The following is a 12,403-nucleotide window of genomic DNA, read 5'->3' on the forward strand; positions in this document are numbered from 1 at the left end:
GAGAGGGTTTCAGATTCGGCAGTGGCGGTGACACCCACACACCTGGATGGTGGTTCTCATCCATTACCCATGCTCTTTGGTGACACTGCTGCCACAGTGTGGAACGTGAAAGGTTTCCCTGTGAGTGTCCCAGCTAGAGAAAAGACCAGGCCAGTGAGAGCCTGCAGAAACAAAGAGCCAAGGTGAGCTCCACTAGAGTGTGGTCCTCCCTTTACCAGGCCCGGAGCAGACATTCTCATCACAGTGGATGGGTGACTACACCCTTGCCTGCAGAGTGTGGGTCACCTTCCCTTTCTTGTCTAGTGTACTGGTTCTGCACAGACAGGGAACAGTAGTCAGATGTAGGGAAAGGCCAACAGAAAGCATCTGAAATCTCTACAAAAGTTTTTATTTTTGTGGGAACTCTGAAAGGAAGGACTTCAGAAGTAAGCTTTTGAGGGGTACTTTTTATTATAAATTTAATATGCTTGATTAATGAAAAATTACAATGAAGTACCGTGAAAATGTATGTCAATATAAAAATATTAGCAGCGTTTCCATGGTTTCAGGCTCTTAACATTTTAGTCACACCGACTCTCTCCCACCGTCAGAAGAGAATAATGGCTCCACAGGAGAACCTCGGATGTTCGACATAGAAAAGGCCTCAAAGATCCCTGTGCCCAGTGTCCTCGCCAAATCTTCCCGCCAAGCCCTGAGTTTACGGCTTCCAAGCCTCACAGGCTCTAACGTTTGCAACAAGAACCCTGCTTTTCAGGCCACAGGGCGCGGCTGGGAGGGACACTGGAGCTGGACTTGATATGTATGTAGTGTTTAATCCTACACCCCCGCTGCTGCATGTCATCCACGCTGGTGACAGTGAAAGGCCACTGAACAAACTTTCCGGTATCTGGTGTGGCAGCCGCGTGGCTGCTGCTGGTGGGTGGCCGAGTTCCGAGCTCGCCTGGCTGGTGCAACCAGGTTCACTGTCATGGCCAGTGGGAAGGGAGACAAACAACGGGAAGATGTAACACTGGCAAGTTATCCCCTATTTCTTTGGTACTTTCCAAAATTCTCCAATCATAAAAGTCTAAGGGAAGCATACCATTAAAATTACAGTTTAAGTATTTACAAAAGCTATCGGGATACATTACACGACTCATGAACACACTCTTCGGAGAAAGCACTTGTGAACACCTGCCCCAGCATTATGCAATCACACAAGGGCTGGGAACTTGCCCAGGTTTGTACTAAGTATACTGTGTCTCACTTATATTACAGTGTATTTAAAACAGGCTTTAATGCTCTACAGTTGCCACCACTGAAATCATTATATACAATTAACCAAATATTGCATTTTGGCAATAACCTCCACTTTCATTCTGAGTTTGTCTGAAATGAATGCTACCTATTCTAGGTATACAACATATATTTAATATAAGTAACCGCACCGCATTATGTCATCACAACAGCGGCTTGATGTATATACTACTATGTACAGTAGGTAGGTTAATTCTGGAAGTGATCTGTGGCCTGGGTGAGCAGGGGTGGCATGAAGTCATCTGGAAGGTGTGTGGAAGGGGTGTGCATGTGTCAGAGAAAGCAGGGGTGGGAGGTGCGGGTCATTCCATGTCATAGCATCCCCACGGCCGTTTACCGACTGGAAGACATAAAACCACATATATACATGAGGAGAGCCATGACAGCAGCACTGAAGAGCCCGGCCACCGGCACCGTCACGAACCAGGCGATAAATATGTTCCGGAAGAGGCGCCAGTCCACAGCCTTCCGGGAGCGGATCCAGCCCACGGCTACCACTGAGCCCACCTGTAGGGCAGAGACGTCTCAGTAGGAATGAGGTCTACTTTACAGGACCCAAAGGACAGAAGACCTTCACAAACATCGACTTTCAGTTGTCTATGACAGCAACAGCCCGCATCACGTGACCTGAGCCCCACATTAGTTTTCTATGGAGATCATTTTATAGACTTCATAATTCATGCTCCCAACATAGTTTCCCTCTGTAAAGAACATTTCTACCGAGCTGTGTTTGACGAGTGCCCAGCCCCCATCTTCCTTTCATATGTCAGCATATGCTGAGTCTTCACCATGTACATTCCTTACATTTCCTTAAGTTTTTAAATAATTAGTTCATATTTATTTAATGCATGTGGGCATGCATGCCACGGCACATGCGTGGAGACCAGAGGACAACTTCAGGGACTCACTTCTCTTCCACCTTGCGGGTCCCAGGGTTAGCATTCAGCATGTCCAGCTCGACCACAGCACACTCCCCACTAAGCCATCTCAACAGCCTTGTTCCCTACTAGAATTATTGTGGAAGCACTGTGTTCCCCTGCAACCCTCCAAGTTCTGTGACCGTTGCCCCCGGCTGAGACACTTTCTAACTGGCTACTGTTGATAATTAAGCTCGAGATTCTGTATTTTTATCTCGGATGTGGGCAGTTTTCCCGTTAGCTTTGTTTGGCCTTTCTGCATGCACACCATCCCTCTGTGGTGCCATGTGGTATCTGCTCATGTCAACAGCTTATCCTTGGACTACTCATTGTTCCAAGGAGACAAAACTGATCATGTGGTTAGTGCAGTTACCTTGGTGGAAATAACACACATATTTGTTTGTTAAGGTCTTTACAATTTAGATATAAATCTCTTAATAAAGTGTCCTTATTATGGTATAAATATTGGGCAAGTTATAATTCAAGGTGAAAATTAAAGTTTAATTCTATTTTACTTTAGTTAATAGCTTTTTTTTTTTTTTTTTTTTGAGATAGGGTCTCGCTATGTAGCCCAGGCTGGCCTGGAACTTGCTATATAGACCAGGCTAGCCTTACACTCAAGAGATTCTGTCAAGAGGGTCTGGTTCCTGAGTCCTTGGACTAAAGGCATGCATGAGCATGCCTGACTTGAGAGTTTCGTTTGAAATCAGTGTGTGAACATAACGGATTCACTGTGGCATTCCCACACACACCGGGTATTCACGCTCTCTGTTACTCTCACCGGCCTCCACACTCCTAATCAAGCTCCCTTCTAGGCAGGTTAGAATCGTTAAGCAGTAGTTTCCCTCTATGGCTGGGACTTATATTTTAGCACTTTCCATTACTGTGGAGAAGCCGGAGAATAGGCAACAACAGTCAGGGAAGCCAGGCAGGTGAGACTGTTTATGCCGTCAAAAGGCAAGGAAGTGGGAAGCTGAGATGGCTCAGTGGGTAAAGGTGCTCACCCACACAGCTGTCATCTAAGGCTGATGAACAGAGTCCTGCAAGTTGTCCTCTGACAGCCACATTAATGTTGCGCTCCCTCTCTATCTGTCCCCCAACTCTCTCCCTCTCTCCCTTCCCCCTCCCTCTCCCCCACATACACACTGAATAAGTAAGTAAATAAATGTAATAGAAGGTGCGACACTGGTGGCCTTTCCCTGGGGAAAGTGTGTGTTTAGAGCACTTCCTCAGTGGGAGCCCCCAGCACAGAGTAAAGTGATGAGCAGGGAGATGGTTATTTTCATGGCCACCTTGTTTTTTGTTGAGGTACTTCCGTGAACCCGTGCTTCTTGGATAATTTGTACTTTATTTTTCACGGCACTATGGACTGACCTCGGGATCTCTTGTGCCAGGCACACACACGATCATTCTGAGCCTCGAAAGAACCTTTCGTTATTTTAAAAACAACCGGAATTGGAGCAGTCCCTGTGGGTAAGCAGTGGGTGTGCAGTCTCTCCTCGCCTTCCTCCCTTGTACTAAGGAGGGAACAGTGGAGCAGTATGCCAGCCCTGGGTGGGACCGCTCCTTAACCTCTCTCTGCGTCCACCCCTCATCTGTGGGACTGGGGAAATGCTAGTGAGAGGTTAAATCACACTGCACTTCCATCAGGGCCCAGTGGGGATCTGTCTCATACAATAGAGTCGAGTTGGTTGTTATGGTGATGTCTACAGATTGATTTCAATTAAGAGGGATAGAACACTAGGTGAAGACTTGAACCCTGTGAATAACTGGACATTAAAACATCATGCCAGCATCAGGAGCTACCTCCTGCCCCTCATTTGGAATCCACTCTAGGGCAACAGAGTCAGTCTGAGCATCCTGCGAGGGGGAAAACCAGACATAGCCACATCTTAAAACTGCTCTGAAATAAATTTTGCTCACTTCTGTTTCTGTCCTACTCTGAGGTCAGTTCTGCGCAGTGGCATCCCGTGTGAGCCTGCACACTCGGCTTCAAAAGAAACTTGCAGGTGGGAACAGTGAGGGGCACAGGGCAAGTGGAAGCTCTCCCCCTGGTGCTGAGAAAGCACAGCTTCAACAGCAGGTGCCATGAGGAGGATCAGGAAGGCTTAGGAGGGAGACACTAGGGAAGCAAACAGCCCTGGCAGTCAGTCCCCAGCAACCACACAGCGTAGCTGCTCCCTTCCCCTCAGAATGGCAGTCTCTGGCTGGCAGAGGCCTACCTTGCAGTGCGTGGTGCTGACAGGAAGCCCAATGTTGGAGGCGATCACCACAGTGAAGGCAGAGGCCAGCTCAATAGTGAAGCCACTGTGGGGGAGAACAGGAAGACAATCACAGGAGCTCTTTGTGTGGCCTTGCCGACACCCCGTGGCTGCAGAAGTCTTGCCAGAACATTCTGTAAGCTGGTTATGGACTGCTGCCTGAGCCAGATGACCATTAGGAGAACAAGACACTGTTGCTCGCAGCAGGGCATCGGGCTGTGCAGCTGACGCCCAATGACCTTGTTTTCCTAACATGTTTTCCAACCTGAAGTGTGGAACTGGGTCAGAAATTCCTGCTGTGAGGTAAGATGCTAAACTGCTCATTTCTAAAGGGGCAAAGGAGAAACCAGGCTCACATCTTAAACAACCTGTGAACGTACCACAAAAAAGCAATCTTCAGATGATCAATTTTTCTTCGATCTAGTCTTCTAAAACAACCTTTTGTTAGGATGGATTTTAAGGACAGGGAACTGAAAATTGTAGTCTGTAAGCTGAGATCTGCTACTTAGCCTTGAACAACACACCCACAGGCCGACCACCCCGAGAATGACTAGGGATGTGCTTCAGATATGCACAGCCTAAAGGTCCTGGAGGCCAACAGATCTCAGGGCTTGGAATATTTGGGGATAGGCAGGTGCCACAGTTTGGAGTTTGTGCTCCACAAAGGCCTGCATGTCAAAGCTGGGTCCCTAGAATGGTGCTAGATTCTTTGGGAGGTGGTACAATCTCTAAGTGGGGGTGTCTGGGTCACTGGAGCATATCCTTGAGGGGTGTAGGACTCTGGTCTTTCTGTAGTTTGCTTTTGCTTGTTGGCTGTGAAGGGAATTTTGTTTTTTTTCCTGTGACACAGGTTCCCACCATACTGTGTGCTTCTGTATCTTCCTGAAGAATGAGGACAAACTGAACTGACCTGTAAAAGTATGAGCCACAAGCAACCAACTATTCCTCGTTTAAAACTGCTTACCTCGGGGATTCTGAATTGGCCACAGAAGCCAACTAGCCCAGGAAAGACCCCAGATGGGTCCTAGAATAGGAGAGTGGGCATGGCTAGGGAGTTCTGGACTAGGCTGGTCTGGTTCCAGTTTGCCCCACTGTCAGACTGCATTAGAACGCTGTAGATAGATGGGAACTAAGGCAGCCTCCTAGTTTGTCCTCCCTCTTGGCTTCAGCATCTCCCTTTTTTTCTTCCTGCCTTCATCCTGGTGCCAGTATAGATGGCCTTGGGAAGGAGGAAGAGGAAGAGGCTTACTGGTGGGGAATGAGGTCAGGAGAGATCCTTCTGCTCTTTCTCACCATGACTATCAGTGAGGGAGAACAGCACCAGAAGGATCTAATAGGTTGGGCTGGAGCAGTGGCTAAGAGCACTAACTGCTCTTCCAGAGGTCCTGAGTTCAAACCCAGCAACCACATGGTGGCTCACAACCATCTGTAATGGAATCTGAAGCCCCCTTCTGGTGTGTCTGAAGACAGCTACAGTGGACTTGTATTTAATAAATGAATAAATCTTTTTAAAAAATAATCTGAAAGGTTGATTTCTGCAGTGGGGCCCACCTACTAAGCACCGCCTCCTCAGGCCTAATCTGTGCCTCACCTGGATGGTGTGATGGGTGTGAGATCCTTCCCCATGGTCTGGATCACTCTCCTGCCCCAAACCCAGAGACCTGTGCAAATGCCAACTCCTCCATAAAACAGCAGCCAGACTGGAGTGGCAGCTTCTTGCGTATCTTGTTGATATATCAGCCACAAAGCCACGAGCGGACCAATAGCATTGCTGGCAAAACATAAAATAAAAGAAAGGTTCACTGTCTATACATAGGCACAGCACTAGACAGTATATAGTGACTTCTTAGTTTTTGAAATCATCTAGTCATACTGTATTTGTAGCTTATGTAACCTGGGGTGATAAATGACTTCTACTGAAATAAACTTCTAAAACCATCTTAGGCAGAGTTAAGCAGTGTTCAGGACATGTACATGGTTGTGAAAAAGTACTAAAAAAAGCACTCGGGAGTAAATCCCACAGCCAAGTTCTTTCTTTCCTTCAAATCCCTTCCCATCTTCCGCTGCCATTTGATGCTAGCTGCTAGTGTGGACAGACCAGTCAGTCCTCACACTGTGGACTCACGGCCATCATTGATAATATGGATTCTTACAACTGTCCTGGAAGCCTGGCACTATCCTTGGCTTCACCCGAGAATCCCACGTCCATGGCGCTCCTACGGACACTGCTTGAAGCATCCCGTGTTTCCCCAGACCTCTCAAAGTCATGTGGCTTTCAGTGACCTCTCCAGATCCAGTCCCTGCCCTGCCTGGCACAGCTGTGTAGACAGTGTTGAGGGTCGGCGTGGACTGGCTTCCAAGTCAGCTCTGCTCTATGTGATGCTGGGTGGGAAACGTCACATTTCTTAGCTTTGGGTTTGAAGGACACAGTTGTCCCAAAGAGGATCATGGTGAATTGCAAATGGTTCTGTGCTGAGTCCTGACAGGAACTTGATAATCCTTTTCCCGGATGACTATGTTGTCAGACTATTTCTGAATTTTTTTTTTTTTTTTTTGTTGTTGTTTTAAATCAGATGACACTGTTTCAAAGCCTCATCGACAGTTGCTGAGTTGTAAGCAATTGCTCTGTCACCTTAAGTAGTTACTGTGTGTTGGGAATAGTAATTTTCATGAATGTTTTTCTGATCTCTCTAAGCTGGAGCTTGAACCCCCAAAGCTTTGTTCATAGAGGGAGAGCCGCTGCGTCACCACACAGAAAGCTGCACAGCTGGGTCCACAAAATGGCTGCCAGCTGGACTTAAGTCTGTCATTCTGTCCTCTGCCATGCAGCCCTCTGGCTATTCCTGTGGAGGCCCTCCAAGGCTTACTGAGGCAGCTTCCCCAAAGGCTGCAGTTCCCACAGCACCCTTGCACAGATCCACGGACCGCCACGCTGCTGCTGTACTGAGGTGGCATCACCACGTTTCTGGGGACGGTGACAGGTGATGGATGGGGACCACATGCACTGTCTTGCCTGTCATTCAGGGGCTAAAGCCAGAACAACACGGCTGTTTTTGTTGTAACTGCAGTGCTGTCCTGACATGACTTCCCACATTCTAGGCAAGCGAGGCTCACAGAACTCAAGCCCCGTTCCGACGAAGTTAAATCTACAGCATGTCCTCCTGTCAGTCATACGCCGGTCCCTGCGTCTGAGCTCAGCACACCGCTGTTATTCATGTCTCTAGGCCTGGAAACTTACACACCGACAAAACACAGGTACTCAGTCTTTTGTTTGATGTTTGGAAACATCTTTGAAACCAACTATTTAAAACCGAGCAAAGACTTAAGAGGCAGGAGTGCTGCCAGGTACTGCGAAATATCCACAAAGAGCTGGCTGGAAAGTTCTTCTGACTACCCAGCTTGACATATCTTCCTGATGTTTCTCATCTCTCCCCGTTCTGCTTCTTTCCTTTCCCTCCCTCACTGCCAAGATTTCTACCCTGCACCACTGCTTTATGGGCATAGGTCCTCATCTATACCCAGCCTGATCGGTACCGACCGCAGACATACCCAGCTGGCTGCTACCTTGGCTGTCACTTGGACATTACAGGTTTGTGTCTAATGTGAGCTCTAACTGCTTAGCCCCAAACCAGCCCTCTCTGGGCTGTACTTGCTAGCATGGTAACTCATCCTCAGATTTGCCAGAGCTAAAACTGACGGAGCAGGCTTTCTCCTTTCATATCTGCCTGATTCAGTGGTTCTCAACCTGTGGATCTTTCACAGGGTCACCTAAGACCACCTACATATCAGACATTTACAGTTCTTAAGAATAGGGAAATTACAGTTATGAAGTAGCAACAAAGTAATGTTATGGTTGTGGGTACCCCAAAAGAGGAGCTATATTAAGGGGTAGTAGTATTAGGAAGGCTGAGAACTGCTGGTCTAAACTGCTTATCAATTCTATTGGTCCCATACTGAAATTAAATATTAAGACCCTGGCTACTGTACCATGTCTCTGCCCTTTCCTTGGGTCATTGTTAGTAATGTCCTAACTGTTCACCCACCCGTGACAGTCACAGAATAAGTTGGAAGGATCCGTCAGCCCTTATGGTGGTTCCCTCTTCTCTCACAGTGAGAAAGTCCTTCCGATAACTACTTGCTTAAGAATTTAAAAGTACTTATATATTTTAAGTGTATATTCTTCTTGATCTGTGTGCCTGTGTACCGAATGCATGCCTGGTGCCCATGGAGGCCAGAAGAGGGCACTGGATCTCTGGCAACTGGGGTTAAGAATGGCTGTGAGCCACCCTGTGGGTGCTGGAAATTGAACACAGGGTCTCTACAAGAGCAGCTAGTGCTCTTAACTGCTGAGTTACCTCTCCAGCCCCTGAACAGCTTATTCTTAAGACAGGGTTTAGCTGCATGGTCTGGACTAGAAGTGAGTTCCTGAGGATGAAGCAGACACACTGACCCAGCCTTCAGAGCCCCCGACTCCTGCTGCACAGTTCTGGCCTAGCAGAACACAATTCCCTTACGTCGCCACATGGCCATACCACGACTTGATTCAGTTCCCCACTTTCTCCTTTCCAAGGGCTCCTGCTCTTTGCCCAGTAGTCCAGGCCTGCCCCACTTCTCCCTTTGTGCTCTTCAGCAATGGTCACGTGGCTGGCTCCCTCGCCTCTTTTAGCCCCTGCTCACTGAGCTTCCCCATGTGGCTGGGTGCTCCCTTCTTGCTCTCTAGGCACTCTGTGCGTACTTACATGCTTGCTAACTTGTCTGTGCTCCCCTCTGCCCAGTGGAGGGACGTGTGTCCCAGCACACAGTAGGCCCTTCCTGTTGAGTGAATAAAGAGACTCACCTCACATCATTGCCACCGTGAGCAAAGGACCCAAAGCAGGCAGTGAGGACTTGGAGGAAGTGGAACAGCAGGTGGACCTCTGCAGAGTCCTTCTCCTCTTTCTCTTCCTCCGTGGGGTCCTCGTGAGGCTGGTCAGGATCGGCCAGCTCAGAAGCCAGCCTCATTTCTACACCACCCTCTTCGGCCTCGATCTCTGCCTCAGCTACTGCATTGCAGTAGCTGGAGTAGCTGTCGTAGCGAAGCCTCTTCTTGGAATAGGACACAGTGTCACCCACCAGCTTCTCACTGTCCTCGGGGGCAGAGGAGGTGTCTGAGGCTCTGAAGGTGGTGTGCACTGGCATCCCACAGATGGCTGCTGTGTAGCACGTGTAACTGTTGTTCCTCCGAAGCAGCCTGTAGTTGTTTTCCTGAGCTGGTTTCTCCTCAGAGCCCTTGTCTACATGGATCTTGTGCAGCAAGTCTTTGTAGAGCCCCGAGTCTTTGTGAACAGTATGATAAACGTGACCGTCATTCCTCATGTGGCCTTCAAAGCCAAATGTACCGTTGGAGATGGGCGACTTTGCAGAGCCGTGAGTCATGGAAAGTGCTCGTCCTGAAAGAATTTAGAAGATGCTTATTTGGGGTGGAAGTGTGCCACTCAGTGGAAGATCACATGTTTAGCATACACAAGGCTCTGGGATGGACCCCTGTCCATCCAAGCAATACATGAAATCTGGGGACATTTGTGTCCCCATGCTCAGCCTGGCTGGTTACTCCTGAGGAGGTCTTCTGTGTTACACCCAAGCTCTCTAGGTTGGCCTTACCATAGGAAGCCCGGGGGTGATTCCCTGTTGACGTGCCTTCTGAGGCCCCCACAGCCTCCCCAGCCAGGCTAGTAAGGGGGACAGCGCTGTCATCACTGGCTTTGGCACCAGGGAGCTCCTTAAAGACAGGGGACTCAGCTTCCTGTGCTTTCCTGAGGCTTTCGTCAGAAGTGCGGGACAGAGCATTCTCCTTCTCTAATCTGCCTGCAGAGAAAGAAGGAAGTACAGGTTTGGGAAATGCATTCTTTTTCTTTTTAAAATACATATTAAGAATGTGAACATATCTCTGTATACTTTAATATTTGCCCTGGAAACAACGCTACAGATGTATTGAGGAAATAAAACAGGAAACTCCAAACAATGATCTTGAAGACAGTTACTGAGTAAATGGTTGGTACTTATGCCTGAATTATGACTACATCCAAAACTAATAAAAGACCATTAAATGTGATCACCCGGTCTCTCCCAGGGCTGACAGTCTACAAACCTACAACTCTTCTGGAAGACAACCTTGAAGTTACTGAAATGTCTGTCACGCTTGTCTTCAAAGGTATTTATCTAGTATATTTGTTCTTTTTTCCTAAATAATTGTTGGTCTCAGATTTCTTTTATCATATCAGATTCTATGAAACAAGTAAACCTTATTTTGCTCAAAAGAAACAAAGATATTCCATTTACTCCAAAAGAAACAAGGAAGCTGGGGCCACATCCTCTGGAACTGTAGCTACAGATGTCTGTTAGCTTCCATGATGGTGTGGGAACCAAACCTGCACCCTCTGTAAGAGCAACAACCGCCCCTAAGTTCAGAGCCATCTCTTTCAGATCTTCTATTATTTCTATTTATGTGTGTGCGTGTGCACACGCATGCAGTGTTTGCAGAGGCCAGAGGCACTGTATTCTCATGGAAGTTTCAGGCATTTGTGAGCTGCTCAATATGGGTGCTGGATCTGTGTGTGCAAGGATCACGGCAATGGGGACAACAGGGACAATGGGGATGTAAGGAGTCCCTAAGTCCCACATGCACTCCTGGCAGTCAGACCCTTAGCCCAGCCCCACTTGAGTCAACTGTTTGTCGTATCTTCAACCTTCCGGATTCGCATTTTCCAGAAAGTCTTGTAGGTGAAGTGTGGCTCTCAGAACAGCCACCTTTGCTGCTTGCCTGTGCCATGGGATTGGCAGTGGGTTCTAGTTACTGCTGAGCACTATAGCGTGGGGTCACCACTAAATTCTCCAGTGGATAATCTGTTAGGGGAGGAATGTGTGTGTGTGTGTGTGTGTGTGTGTGTGTGTGAGAGAGAGAGAGAGAGAGAGAGAGAGAGAGAGAGAGAGAGAGAGAGAGAGAGTGTGAGGGTGTGTGTTTGTGTGAGGGTGTATGTGTGAGTGTGTGTGTTTCTATCCTGGTGATGTCAATGAAGATGTTTTAGACATATTTTTGTGTGACCCGAGGTTTTCTTTCTCTGGGGATGGTTCAGAGAATGTTTATGGCCAGTGCACGTGTAATCTGAGAGCTGCCAAGCTGTCCCCTGTGCCTCGTTTTACCTCAGCAGTGCCTGAAGGTTCTGGCTGGTTGTTTTGTTTCTCTTCTTCTCCCAGTTAGCGTGATGCTAGTGTGTTAAAAAGCCATTCAAATAAGTGTGAAATGATACCTCAGATGGTTGTTGCTTCATTTTGTACTCCTCCATGGCCTGTGACACTGAACCCTGTCCATACCTGACTGGCATCTTTACTCAGGTAAACTGTGCCTTTGGATATCTCACTCTCTCTAAAGAGCCTGTTCAGAGCCAGCACAGCTCTTCCAGAGGGCCCCATTTTGGGGTTTTAATTAAATTTATGTTCCATCTACAGATCAAGTTGGGACAATCAGCCCCTTGGCTACCCTGGGTCTTCAGCTTATCCTCCATGTATCTTCGCGCTCTGTACAGATTTCCACACTGGTGTGTCCCCAGCCCACTCTGCGTCCAGTATACCACGAATCTACTTCACTTGCACGACCTGGTCTTTTGATTTCCACCATTCTTGCCATAATGCACTATCTTTTATGGTAATTGTTTGCATTTTCCCAAAGATGAATGTTTTCTATGACAGAACCTAGCTGTATTGTTAACTTAGGGCTATACTTGAGAACAAATGACCATCTCCACGCGGGTCACACATGACCAAGGAGCTATAGGAGCCAGAAACACAGCGTTGAGCCAGAGGCAGAGCTTGTCCCAGTGCCATTCTGGTGACCACTGCCACCCCCGGTTCCTCCCTTCTTAAAGATACTTGTTTGTTTACACGGGAGGTCTC

The 12,403-nt window shown here is 47.9% G+C and overlaps 1 protein-coding gene across 4 annotated transcripts in view; it reads right to left on the bottom strand.

Annotated features, from left to right (window-relative positions):
• Nucleotides 1-426: 426 nt before the first annotated feature.
• The window catches only part of SLC20A2 (solute carrier family 20 member 2), an 82,832-nt gene continuing 70,855 nt past the window's right edge, over nt 427-12,403 (bottom strand). For all 4 annotated transcript variants that reach the window (XM_080929019.1, XM_080929020.1, XM_080929018.1 and 1 more), the window contains exons 7-11: nt 10,115-10,318; nt 9,312-9,903; nt 6,066-6,245; nt 4,436-4,520; nt 427-1,803 (exon numbers count right to left, since the gene is read on the bottom strand). In XM_080929019.1, coding sequence (XP_080785145.1) covers nt 1,630-1,803; nt 4,436-4,520; nt 6,066-6,245; nt 9,312-9,903; nt 10,115-10,318 — 1,235 coding nt within the window. In that variant the 3' untranslated portion in view covers nt 427-1,629. The remainder of the gene's footprint in view (nt 1,804-4,435; nt 4,521-6,065; nt 6,246-9,311; nt 9,904-10,114; nt 10,319-12,403) is intronic.

The sequence above is a fragment of the Micromys minutus genome, assembly GCF_963924665.1.
Source record: "Micromys minutus genome assembly, chromosome: 14".
NCBI classification, from domain to species: domain Eukaryota; kingdom Metazoa; phylum Chordata; class Mammalia; order Rodentia; family Muridae; genus Micromys; species Micromys minutus.